At 45.0% G+C, this 13,740-nt stretch overlaps 1 protein-coding gene across 1 annotated transcript in view; it reads right to left on the reverse strand.

Moving 5' to 3' along the window:
- Window positions 1-13,684, reverse strand: part of NCAPD2 (non-SMC condensin I complex, subunit D2) — a gene marked incomplete at its 5' end in the record, with an annotated part of 27,171 nt that extends 13,487 nt beyond the window's left edge. The window contains 19 exon segments of the mRNA XM_009878990.1: window positions 1-45; window positions 274-435; window positions 540-624; window positions 2,183-2,315; window positions 3,379-3,512; window positions 3,667-3,751; window positions 5,380-5,554; window positions 7,282-7,491; window positions 8,404-8,525; window positions 8,784-8,958; window positions 9,550-9,634; window positions 10,155-10,289; window positions 10,908-11,105; window positions 11,642-11,789; window positions 11,871-11,994; window positions 12,079-12,206; window positions 12,551-12,684; window positions 12,987-13,168; window positions 13,626-13,684. The exon segment at window positions 1-45 is cut by the window's left edge and continues 20 nt beyond it. Of these exon segments, the coding sequence (XP_009877292.1) occupies window positions 1-45; window positions 274-435; window positions 540-624; window positions 2,183-2,315; window positions 3,379-3,512; window positions 3,667-3,751; window positions 5,380-5,554; window positions 7,282-7,491; window positions 8,404-8,525; window positions 8,784-8,958; window positions 9,550-9,634; window positions 10,155-10,289; window positions 10,908-11,105; window positions 11,642-11,789; window positions 11,871-11,994; window positions 12,079-12,206; window positions 12,551-12,684; window positions 12,987-13,168; window positions 13,626-13,684 (2,519 nt within the window).
- Window positions 13,685-13,740: the final 56 nt, after the last annotated feature.

A 13,740-nucleotide genomic window follows, 5' to 3' on the forward strand; every position in this document is an offset into this window, starting at 1 on the left:
GACTGCTAGCATCATCAGAGACTCTGCCGGGAGAAACCTCTGGAGCTAGTGGAGAAAAATACTACAATTCAGTGTTGATCTAGACTTCTGCCACCATCAGTTGCTGCCCAATCTCCCTGTATAACCCATCTCCATGCTCCACAGACTCCTTTACAGCACTTGCACCCTTCCACTGGCCTCTCAGCCTTGTTCTCCTGCAGTTACTCTAGCCCACCCAACTGCAGCATTAGAAGCCACGGGCATAGATTTTGTTCACCAGCTTTTTTTCCTCACCATTTTTCTGCCCATCAGCCTCCTGCAGCTTCTCCAGAGCTTGCTGACTGCACACCTGCAGGATGCGAGCACAGATCTCCTCTGGCCCTTCTGCTAGTTGGTAGATGAGCGATACTGCTGCCTCCATGAAGGGGACCCAGTGAGTGCTTGGGTGGGCAAAGCCTGACGAGAAGAGGGAGCAATGTACCACGCGTACCAATGACAACACAGGCTGTCTCACAGCCTGACTTCCGTCTCCTCTGAACCTACTGCTGACTTGAGCTCACCTTTACTCACAGTCTCACTCAGGCAACCAAAGAGCATGTGGTCCTGCATTAGTCGAAAAGGTGCATTGTTCTTCTCCTGTGCTGGCTGCAGAGAGAACAGATGAGTTACTCTCAGCACATAAGAGGTATCCCCCATGGCCTTCTGGCTAAATAACCTTGCTGTGTGCAAAATGGTAATTAAACTCATACTAAGCCCATGGCAGGGACAACCAGTACTGCCCTGCAACTAAACACACAGCAGGGACATTACTGTCCCTTTTGAAGGCACAGTGGCAGCCCTTGGTGCACTTAAAGTTTGGCCAAACGATGACCCCAGGCTAACTCTGACAGTTCCACTATTTCACCTTAAATCAAAATAACTCTTCTGAAATCTCAAAATTACTCTTTTGAAATTTGACATTGTTTACTCATTCTCCACAACAAACGAAGAGGGAAACCTTTAGAGCATCTTCAGAGTTATCAATAGTAATTCAACTAGATGCCCTTGCCCAGGGGTACTCCATAATCACAAGGTTTGTTTAAAAGCAAAATATCATCAGTAGAAATAACAGAGGACAGCTCAGAATCCAGCACCACCTCACACTTAGGCTGTTGCATATATTGCATATCAGTCCCATTACATTTTAGGTTGGGAGTAAGACAACCCAGAGAACTACTAAACCAAGTATGACAATGCACAAGATATCTCAGCACATCTGTGTCTGCCTGATCAAAAAATACTTAACCAAAACAAGCTGCTGTTCAAGGATTTACCAGCTTTCAGTAGCTGGAAACAAAACTTCTTGATTCATCAAAATCCTACTCTCTGTACTGAACTTCTTGTTGGTGCGGGGGTAAGGAAAGGAAGAGCTACCACAGTCATGCAGGTACCTACAGTTCAGACCCTTTTCACATACAAATTTAACTGCAGAGTTAAGTCAACCTAAAATTGAATTACAACTGTCTTCAGAACACGTTTGAATGTTGTGATACACATCAAGTCATGAAGGTCCTGCAGCAATGTCCCTAGTGGAAGGGGCACATACAGAATGGTGGTGTTGTGCAAAGGAGGGCTGCTTTTATGCTGAAACTCCTGAGCCAAAATTCCCTAAATACTCAAGTAAAAACAAAATAATTACTTTTTTCCAAGTGCATTAAAAGAAGTTTAAATTGTTCGCTAGACAAAGAAGCCATCGACCATCGTGTTGCTGAAAGCACAACATGGACAGGTTTGAAAACCTTTTGTGATTTATATTGAGCTGTACAGCTGACAACTCCTAAATATCAATTAATAGGGAGGGCAAAAGAATCACAACACCAGAAAACATCAGCAGAGGAAAGGGCTTCATGGTTGAGGAAACACAAATCAGTTTAGAACTGGGAGTCTGAAGAAGAGAATTGAAAGGAAAATAGATTTTCTTGTGCACTGAACTCTTAACTAATTGAATTCAGCCTGTTGCCTAATGAAAATTCTTTTATTACATGTTCACTGATGTGTGCTAAGCTTTCTAGACAGTGCTGCTGAGTAGCCTCAACCCACTTAAGTTCAAAATTGGTAAAAATTTAGTCACTTCTATTCTCAACACAAACCTTCCCCTCCTGCCTTCTTTGGTTTTGGATAACTCTGTTTCTGGATGACCTCAGGAACAACCTAAGGGTCTTACCTTAGGGTTACGGGCAAGTTTGGAGATGGCATTGCATACTTCTTGAGCCAGGCGATAGTCTTCACATACATTTTCAGACAGCCCTACTGCCACCAAGACATCCAGGTTACTACCTATGATCTCTGGCTTCCCTCTGTGGAATAGAAGGGATTGGGGTATTAGATGAGTTGCTGCTGGAAGTTCTAAGAGAAACACTCCTTGTGTAAGAAGGAAAAAAAACCAAAATTCCAATGACTCAAGATAGAGCTACAGGACCAGCAAGCAACATCCCACAGAAGCCAGTATAATTCACACTCCACTGAGAGATGAGGTCCTCCAACGAGGTTCTCCAAAATTAACAACACTGGGCAACACTGTCTCTTGACTCTTCTTTCTTACCATAAAGAAGGAAAACTTAAAAGGGTAAGGCAAACAAGGCAAAGTAGAAAAGAGTTCAGCAGCTCAGGACTAGTGACATGTGCCGCTTCCAAACAATACAAGAAAACCAACCCAAACCCATGCTTCGTCCCCGCCAACTGTTTTCTTTAAATCCCATGGGGAAAGATACTAACTTTGAGACAATATCTAAAGTTCTGCCACAAGTATATGGAATGGGGTGGTAGAAATACCTTGGAAGGAATATCTAACGCTCAATTGCAGAACTGGCTGTAAGCTCCAGAAAAGGCTCCAGCTCTAGGTCCAGGAACATTAAGATCACCATTATCCAGCCTGTTTTTGACTGATGACGGACTGAAGTAGGATGAGCAAGAGCAAATCAGCCCGTAAGCTAAATGCCAAAGTGTTACTGGGCTGGTAAACTGAGGAACTTAACACCTTAGAGTGCAATTACATTCTTTTTGCTTCCAGAAAGGGAAGCAGATTCATCTCCTTCTATGCTAAAAGCTCCAGACATCACTAGTCAGCAGCTTCTCACTGTTCTTATCCAAACACAGACAAAGCTGCAGAGCGGTGACATGGTAAGCTCTCAGAAGGGATGGACGTTCAGAACACAAAGAAATGCTGTCAAACCCATTCAGAGATGACACTGATGGGACCCAGGACAACTATGTTTAATTGCAGGCTTTGTTACCCCATGGTTACTATTTTTGCAGCTACAGAATAAAGGGTCAGCTAATGCCGCACCCACGTCTCTAGATTAAAAATCAGCTCCCTGTACATCCTCCCACCCACAGAATTAGACTGGTCCCTGGGCTCACCGTGCCATCATCCCCAGCAGCATCACAGCAGCGCGTTGCTCTAGCAATGAGCACTGAGATTTTCTTGTGAATCGCTCCCAAAGCAGCTGGATCACAGCAGGCTTGATTTCATCTTTCTCCACAAACCCTGAGATCTGGAAAAGAAATGCAATAAAACACGTAGGAAGAGTCAGAGGAGAATGGACTTCAAATCACCAAAAAGACATTAACTGCAATGACTACCATTTTAATATAACAGACATCTAAGACCATAAATACAAACCAAACCCAGGCAAGCCAAGTACTCACTATTTCTTCTAAGCACTGTATTGTTCCTAGTGATGCATCCACCATGATGAGAGAGAAAGAATGCACCAGGTCTTGGGCCTTGGCCCTTTGAAAGGAGAAAACCAAAATAAAATAAATTAAAAAAAATTTAAAAGGTGAAGAGAAAGAAAAAAACAACTGTTACAATTACTCTCCTATTCAGAGAGCTGAGGATGTCTATTAGATAACAGAGCTGATCCCTGGTGACAGGAAACCTTGCCCCTTCACAACTTAGGTTTCTCCAAGTCACCCAGCTAGAGGGCCAATGAGCATGACAGTCTCTCAGAAGTCCACTGCTGTGTGCACTGCTGCTCCTCCTGGTGCTCCAAGACCCAAAGAAGCACTCACCAGCCACTTCCCAGTTTGCTCTCAACTTCCCTAGGGCATAAGACACTGAAAACCTCTCTACGAACAAGTAAGGCTGGAGCTCAAAGTCACTTCCAGGCAATACTATCAAGAAGAGGCAGTGTGTGATTTTTATTGCCCTGATGGTACAAATGAGCGTGAGGTACAGCGTATCTCACCAGGAATCACACTTGTCTGAGTGCCTGTGTACCTCACAGGATTTACAGGTGGACAAGTGCAAAAGTGAAAAAGAGCAAGCACCACAGTAGAGAGGAGACACAACTCCTCTCCAGTGTGGGAGAAACAAGTATGCGAGTGTCCTGACCACCCACCGCAAACCCTCAGCAAGCATCAGCAACAAAGACCCCATTCACATCCTCTTATGTGCTGCGTAGAGAATTGTTATAGATTTAAGGTTAGTCTGCATGAAATACAAATAGAAATGCGTGTGAAAGCACCTAAACAATAATAACCATTAATCTTGTTTTTACAGTCCAAGGGATAAAGAAACAGTGTGGTATTGAAAAATCAAGGACACAGCCAACGGAAAGAAAACTAGTAAACACTGAGGAACCTGTTGTGGGCATCAGAAACAGAAGCCAACATTCAGATAAGACCACAGCACATGTGCTGTCAGCAGAAACCTGAGCTCTGGTAACAGAAACATAGCTCCAACTTCAGACCACACTGTATACCATACCTCATCCCAACAGCATGAACGACTATGGCTATAAAAAACCCAAAATGGGGAAACAGACGTTGGGCAGTAACTCTGTCCACAGGAGGTGAAGTAGACAAGACGTGGGATAACCAGAGCTGACTCCCAAAGGGGTTAAAATAGCCGTCCAAGAAAATCAGTTCATTGTTGCCAAACAAGAACTCCACTGACAAGATGAATGTTCACAACTGATATCCCTCCTTCCGTATCACATAAAGGACCAACCCAGATCATCTGGGCACATGGATCTTGGGGCAGCGTTTCGTACGAGAGTGAAATTTATGAGACTATTAAGCAAAAGTGCGTGACCACAGTTTTAGCTAAAATAGTTCTCAGCTTCTCCTTCCCTAAGGTCTCACACAGAGTTTTGCTGCATAAATTTCCTACACATGAAGACTGCCAAACCAAGAGCCGAAGCTCAGCAGTAGGGCCCACAGGAAGATTGGGATACCCAAGATATAACAACCTATGATTCAGCTCAGCATGAAGCATGGCAACTTTGATTTCTCTTCCTGTTCATACCCCATTCCCAACACTTGCCCAAAAGAAGAAAAGTTGGAAAAAAAAAGAAAAATGGGAAAAAAAAAAAGAAAAAGGAAAGAAGAAACCCTTCTGATTAGGAAGGGCCATACCTCTCTGAACCCCCGCTGGGGCTCAGATAGAGCCGCCTGTAGGCGTTGAGCACAGCCTCCTTAATGCCAGGCTCTTTGGACCATATGAGGGGGAGCATCCTCCGGACTCCAAGCAGCGCCTGGGGCATGCCAAACTGCGAGACTGTCACAAAGAACTCAATGGCTTCCTGCACCACTGCAGAGAGAAACACAGTTGAGTTAGTGCAGTTCTCTCCTAACTCCATTAGAGAGGCCATTAAAACAAATTCATAGGTGTACTGAGCTCACAGCAAGCCCTGCAAACATTTAAGATCACTGCTACTGTCTGGAGAGGGCTCAAGTGGGAACTGGATCACTAGTACAAAGATTTAGACATCCTGGAAGAAACAGGCACAGACCAACAATATTACAGCTAAATATAATGGGATACATTTAGGAGAAGAGCACAGAGACCATATTTGGAAAAGAATGAAGTTATTTTCTGGGAAACAAAAAAATCTCCTGGTCACAGCAGATGAGCAGCTGAATGTAAATCCTAGTCCAATGCTATAGGATGCTTAGAGGAACTAAGGTATTTGATATATAAATGGGGAAAGGAATATTGTATTTAATTCCAGCTCAACTACTCCTGAAATATAAGCAGAAGACTGGGCAGTGTAAGACAAGAAAAAACATTTAAGTTGGAGAGCATTCACAAAAGAGCCACAGTACTGATTAGAGGCACTGTAGTACAATGAACAGTTCATAAAGTCTGACCTCTGGTTAAGTAGAAGCTTACACCAGTATAAGCCCCAACTTATAAATCTGAATAAAGATAGCCAATCAGACAAGCTGACATGGTTCTCCTGTCCTCAGTCACACTAGAAGATACGTATTTGCACAGGGCAAAAAAAATTTTAAATCTTAATTTAAAAAAACATAGATCTGGGCACACACATATCTTACCACTGCCCCCTCACCCAGCATCATACTGTCTCCAAACAGACACAACGTCTCAAAACGTCTCAGTTGTCCAGACACTCAACTTGCCTTCCTTACACAACAGCACAGGGCAACAGATGGGTGGAAATTTAGTAAAATCTGTGCAGAGAAAAAAAACCTACCACAAAAAAAAAACCCCAAACAAACGAAACCCCAGGTGTTCAAGCATCAGGTGAGAGGCACCCTCTCAGCCCAGAACTTCAAACAACCTGTAAAGACACTGAAGTCAGGAGTTCATTTTCGTTTGTGCGAACAGCTAATGACATCCTAACCTTGCTCAGGAAGCCCCCACCCTGATGACAGGAAAGTAAGAGTCCTTAATACAGACGAAACCTCTGCAGTATAAAGCAAAGGGCACTGTAGCGCCCAGACCCATCTGTACCCCAGAACTACACAAGGGCACGTGCCGGGAAGGATGGGGAGAGGGAGAAGTTGCATTTCTCTGGGCCCCGACTCACTCAGGGATGCTGATTCATGATAAGCACTTAAAAAGAAGTCTAACTGGTTACAGTAGTTCTAATATTAAATAGGAATAGCTGGATTAACTCATCACCACCTTTCACTACAGGCTATAGAACCTGTTGATCAGGACCACTTTAGCTACAGAATAAGTTTAAGGAAAAGGGATGTAGATGTGACAAGCTGCTCAGTTCCCCTCTTGCAGACAGTATAACAGCTGAAGCTCCGTCAGGGCACTGAGAAGGATTCCTAAAGAGCCCATACATGCCCGAACACAACCCCTTCACACCACTCATTTAGACAGCACTTCCTTTTATGATATCCTGCAACTGCCTGTGACACCTGCTCAGTGAAGACCAGCTCCTCCAGTCTTTTTCCCTTGCCCTGGAGCTCCTCCACTCCCACATCTCCTCTTCAAAAAAAAGGGGAAAGATCTGGAAATACTGAAAGGGGGAGAAAGGGCCCCATGGCTATTTCATGCACCTGAGATGCAGTTTTCATACATCATCTTGCTGATCATGTTCATGGCTTCTGTGATTTTCACTGAGAAGTTGTAAGCATCTTGCAGGTATTGCACCAACATCTCCTGTTTGACCAGCTCCGTTTGAGGTTGCTCTTCTGGTACAACTTCTTCAGTCTCAAGACTACTGTTACGACGTGGAGGATTCTCACTGTTCTCACCTGGGCATGAACCTGCACAGCACAAACACTTTTTTATCAGCACTATTGAAGGTACAAGAGAAATAGGCACAGTCCAGGGCATTTTAACCCTTCTCTCTCCACCCCATAGCAACACCTTCCAAGAGCCAGGAGATAAAAATTCAAATTCTGCCATCAGACTTAGCTACAAAAATCAAAAATTTCAGCATGCTGTAGGAGTTCAATGTGATGCATCACAGAAATGCCAACTTAATACTGAGGTGGAGAAAGGCATAGTCCAGTTGGGGCAAACTCCATTAAAATGCTGAAGGGATTAATCTGAACTTGACAGCTCCCCAAAGATGGATGAGACTAAGTGAATCAAGGCAGCGTAGGAAAACACTACTACTCCCTAGCAAAGTTTATGCAGGTGCGGAGAGCTGATAAAAATGAGCTCAAGGGGATTGGCTAGGGACCTTTATTCTGAAACAAAAAACAAAGATAAAGCACGCGAAGTCTTAAAAATACACCCGGAGGCTTGAGCCCTAGATAAGTAAGACTCTGCTTGGTCAAGGCCATTAACAGGTAGCATTAGGTGCCACCACCTGTTCAGGAAGCATAACTTTTAATAAACAGAGACAGGACAGAAGGGTGTGAGTGGATAACACTGGCATCACTCCCCTCAGCAGATATTACACAAGTTAAAGCACCAGAAATACACTTTTACTGGCCACATGGCACTGTTCCAACCATAAATGAAGTAACAGGATTAATGTGATCCAGCCAAAACACCAGGCCGCTAGATGAGCAAATGATCCAAAAGTGGTGCAGCTCTACGAGTTGTAAAATACACACGGACTGTGCCCCACAGATCTGAAGGAGGGACAGGACATTCCAAAAGGTTTTGGTCTAGCTCCGGCATCAGCTAGGACTTAAGGAAAAGACAGAATGACACAAAGTAGCTACCTGTGTAAAGTCTCTTCAAAACGCTCAGGATTGTTGCCTCCTCATTTTCTCCCGTGAGGCTAATGAAGGGCTCTTTCCCCTTGAAGCGACACAGGGCCTTCTGCGTCAGGCGGGCTGCACTCCTGGACATTACCCAGGAGAAGAACATCAGCAAACCATTAGGGCAGGACACAAGGAAAACCATCCAACTTTGCCTTCAACACCTAGGAAAGCAGCTCCTGCCAGCACGTGGTGCTGGGTGCTCATATCAATCTCTTCCTACAGAGTAACGTTACTGGAAATCATCCCTCTGCTCCGGAGCTCAAATCTTTCTGGAACAGAGAACAAGAAACCAACTCATCCTTTGGGATAAACACTCCTTCAAACTGCAGCCTTCTTACCTGTAATTCAGTCTTCTCAGCAGCCCAGTGATTTGCTGTGATGTACCCTCCACTGTGTCCTCAACTTCCAGCACCTCCTCTTCCCCCTCCTCCTGTGGCTGAAAGAGTTGCTGTGTGGCAGCCTTAACTTCTGGCAGCATCGCCTCCCACTCTTCTTCTGGGGTGATCATTGGAACTATTAAAGAAACAAGAGAGGGAACGAAGAATACAGAATCTAATGACACCCTAAATGGAGTGAGAAACTCATCTGGAACTTAAGAAATCGTTTTTTTTTTTCTTCCACAGACAGTCACTATTCCCATTGCTGATCCAACCCAGACCGTAGTAAGAATAGAAAAGAACTTTTTTGGTATAAAAAAAAGAAACCACTGAGGGTAAGAGAAACACCATTTAATATTGATTGTTTTGTAGGCAGCACCAGGTCCAAGGCTAATCAAATTTAAACTAACATCTGACCAAAACTGTGGCTCAAACAGAATGGTTGAAAATGGAAACCTGGGAGGATGTTAATAGGTATTTTCAGTTCTCACCCCGAAAATAGGATATTTAGCTAAATGGACTGCTGATTTAGACAGGAACATTGACATGGTCCTTTTATAGCACAACTGTTTGAAAAATGGCTGTGAATTTAATCCCAGTTGTCTGACCTCACCATCTCACATGAATAAGAGCTGAGGCAAAAAGCCACCACAGCCTGCAGGCAAATTTAAGACAAGGAAAAATAAAACCTGGTGTGCCCTGGGAAAGGAGGAAGAAGGAAAATTACCTGCTGTGGATCTGCTACGGTCCTTCATTTCTTGCAGCTTCTGCACCTCTTTCTTCAGTGGCTCGGCCAAGTCAGTACAGCTTAGCTGAAGATGCCAGGAAAAGAAGAAATATGTTGATTATCCTTCTTTCTCTGAAATGCTAGAATTCTCTTTTCTCCTCTGCCTACCACTTTAAGTTGTCAGATAACCCTGGGTTTGGAAACTGGGATAGTAGGCCATCGTCTGAGAATGAGAACAGCTGTAAATTGCCAGTCAGAGGCTCAGGGGAAGGTGCAGCTCTGTGTAGAATGTTCTAAAGGACTAATTCTGATCCTAAGGAAAGAAACCCCACAGTAGATTCAAATCAAGCTGCTGCAGGTTTTTCCACAATCAGACAGATCCCTCTTGGCTTTCAGCATACCTACCAATTATATCTAGTGAGGGAAAAGCCACAGGAAGCAAAATCTGAATCTGGGAAAACCAGAAAGCTCCCATCAGCAGAGTCAGAGGCTACACTGTGCCTCCCACAAGACAAGAGAAAGGCTGCTGCCCCGGCTACAGCCCGCTACAGCTATTCAGCCTGCAAACAGACATCTAGTATGTCCATCAGACTACCTGGAATTACCTTGCAGGAGAAGGGATTGTTGGACAAAAACGCAGCCAGAAGCTGGATCGCATTTTTAACTACTACCACGGATTTGTCTTTGAGACGATCAACAGCCAGCGATACCACAGACTGGAACTGAGTCAAAGGCAGGGCCTAGCACACAATGAGAGCATAGACAAAGTTATCAGGAAAGTCTAGAGACTCAAGAAAAGTAACTTTACTGCAGGCACAGATTATAGATTTATAGAAAAGTCAAGGTCTGAAGGGACCTCTGGATATCTTCTGGTCCAGCCTCTGCTGAAAGTAAAGACTTGAATTAGTTTATAGAATAACAGAACTGTTTGGGTTGGAGGGGACCTTAAAGATCATCTAGTTCACGTCCCTTGCCATGGGCAGGGACACCTCTGACTAGACCAGGTTGCTCAGAGCCTCACCCAGCCTGGCCTTGAACACTTCCAGGGTCCTGTTGAGTCAAGACTTAGTATATCTAGCAAATGCAATATCAATGTCCTAAAAGAGCTCGTGTACTGTGCTCTTCCTTTTAGTCTCTCCCAGTAACAAAGTTCAGCATTTAATTTCTGCTCCACAGGTCCCTTACCCCTTTGGTCTCCTGGGAAAAAGGAACTGCAGATACCAGAGTACTTAGGGACAATACCTTTCTCTGTTAAACTTGAATCTCTGCAAAAAGAGCATGGTGACAGAAATTCTCTTAGAAAACACAACAGGGGAAGGGATAACTGAGGCTGCATCACTTCCCAAGCACAGACTTACCTTGCACTGAACAATTCGAGTGAAAAGCTGCAGTACGCGGCTGCGCACAAAGCCATTGATGTCACAGACGTGGGCCTGCAGGATATTCAGGAACTGGTCCCGAGTACCACGGGCAGTTTCCTCCAGCTGGTCACCATTCAGCACTTGCATCAGCACTTCTGCCATAGCTGCCAGAATGGCATTTCGCATCATGTAACTCTGCAAAAAGAAATGCTGCAAAAAGGCATGACTTGATACGCCAAGGCATAGGATTGCCCAGAGTTTGGGCCTTCTGAGTCCTGGGCTTCAGCCTTAAGTGACTTTCTCCATTATGGACTTTAACCTTGGGTGAACATGGGTGTGCCTGCAAGACAGAGTAATCCAATTCTGCTACCCAGCTAGGTCCACAGAAGCCAAGAACTGATATGAGAAACATTTAGGGCTTTTAGGGGCAGTTTAAGAAAAGGTAACGCAACGAAAAACTCATTAAGCACCAGAGAACAGGGGATAGCAGCTGGGATTGGTCAGACCAATAAGCAGTCTCCCACTCTCCAATATCTGAGGGTGACAACCAGATGGCGAATATCATGGTTTCTGTTTCCTCTGCATTTTTAGGTAAGGGCAGAACCCATTTCAAAGGGCGGAATTTGGCTACTTGATTTCTGTGAAAGAGGGTCTCTTTTCAGACGCAAAAACCGGATAGCAGCACCTCCACCACTGGACGTCTCTGAACAGGTAATACTGCAGAAATGTACCTCCCCATCCAAGTATCGCAGAAGAACACTCATGTTGGATAGCACCAGAGCCGGAATCTGTTCAGCCAGTTCAGTTATAAAGGTAGCAAAACCCTTCATTCCGGACACATCACGAGCCAGATCCTGCGGACATTTCTGTCCGATTTCCCTGGGCAGAAAGACAAAACAAGAAATAGCGTGCCTCGAGTTGTTAGGGATAGAAGGACAAGCCTCAGAGAATTTTTCTCACCTTAGCAATTCACCCACTAAGCTTTTCAGACCATACTCTGTAGCCCAGAGGCTCACGGCCTGTGCAAACACTGAGGCTATGTGTTCAAAGTGCTGCAGCATCTGCGTGATCTTCAGAGTTGCACCTTTCACACACGAGAAGGAAGAAAGATGTCAGGGAAAGTAACTGGGACTGGCTTCGCAAAGAAGTCAGAGGAGCAGGAACTCACTGAACATGTGATCATAGTGAACCAAAGCTACCGCAAGCAGATGAGTCACAATCTCCCGTGTAGCCCGGTATTTCTGAAGACCGATATTCGGATTCTCCAGGACACGGTAGCAGCTTCCTGTCATTAAGCTAAAACCACAGAAGAGAATACAGTGAACCCCCTATCACAACTTGGTCCAACGCCATTCTAGTACACTGCACTAGGTAAACGTTTTTCTCAATCCAGAGAGACTCCCCAGCATCCCTAAAAAAAAAAACACAAAAAACAAGCAAGCAACATCTGAATTTTAAAGGTTTACACAAGGAAAGGAAGCAGTTCCTAAACATGTCACTTTTGCCTTGAGATGGTTTCCTCAGTTTCCCACTGATCTGCACCCCATGGAGGGCTGCAATACCACTTCGCTGGCAGATTTAGCATTTCACTTTCCCTTCACTGTCACTCACCCCATCTCTACATCCACTCCATCCCATACCTGACAAACTCTTCTTCCACTACCAAACCGCTCCAAAGCTGACGGAGATCCAGCTGCAGTAGCTGCATGAGCAGCCGTAAGAGTGGCTCCCTCTCCTCTTCCCATCCAGAGATCTTGGTACTGTTCTTCTTGTTCTGAAAAGGAAATTACACTATATAACACATCAGCAACTTGACAACAGAAAAACCACCAACCACCATCGCCACCTTACTTCCCACAGAAAGAAAATAACTGTTTAATTCTATAGCATTAAGAGACATACAGTGACATGTACGAGAGGCTTATATGTCCACATCAGCTGACTGCTGCTGTCATCCTTGACCACAGAAAGAAACTCTTCAGAGAATAACACCTGATATATGTCACAGAGTTCAGCAAGCTTACACGGTTTCTCACTTTCATTATCTCACTTCCCCCCCTCAGTCCTCTCACCTACCTTCCCACTAGGATTCACCTCCAACAGACTATTCTTGTAGGCTTCCATTTCAAAGGCTTCCACCAGACCAGCCAGCAAGTAGCAGTTCATCTTAAGAGCATTGAGATGTGCAGTGCGGTCTGCGTGGCTCAGCCCAGAATCACCCAAGATGTCAGGAAGTTCATTAGAATGATGGGACGCCACTGAAGAGAGGCAGAAAGCAATGAGTGCTCCTTGTGAGGCCCATCAGCCATCATCTCTTTCAAAGACTTAGAGCAGTCATCAGATTACCAAAGACATGTGCTCACATCTCACCAGCTGTAACATGGGCTGCCCCCTGCAACCCAAACCTTGGATGCATTGTCCCATCCTGTCCCCATAGCCCCTTGTCAGCTCATGGAAATACTCGCTCAGAGCCGATGCACCCCAAAAGTATATTTTCCAGGGACACGGGGAAGGGGATTTTCTGTTGGCCTGCCCTTACAGCGAACACACACAGCTCAGTGTTGTCCACCAAGATTACAGACCCGTATTACTGGAATGGGCTGAGGATGAAACCCAGCTGGACAAGTCACATTAGCCTTTATATCATCACTGAGCTGCCAAAGGGGAGAAACCTCTCCGTTACTCCTGCGTCGTCTGGAAACAGTGAATACCCACCGTGCATCATCAGCTCCAGGGCATCCTCCTTGAGATCGCTCCTCAGAGTTCGGAAGTGGCTGCAGGGCAAGCACAGTGCGTGAGGGCAGCAGGGAAACACCACCGGGGAGAGGCG

Source organism: Apaloderma vittatum, unplaced genomic scaffold, assembly GCF_000703405.1.
Source record: "Apaloderma vittatum isolate BGI_N311 unplaced genomic scaffold, ASM70340v1 scaffold20061, whole genome shotgun sequence".
In the NCBI taxonomy this organism is placed as follows: Eukaryota; Metazoa; Chordata; class Aves; order Trogoniformes; family Trogonidae; genus Apaloderma; species Apaloderma vittatum.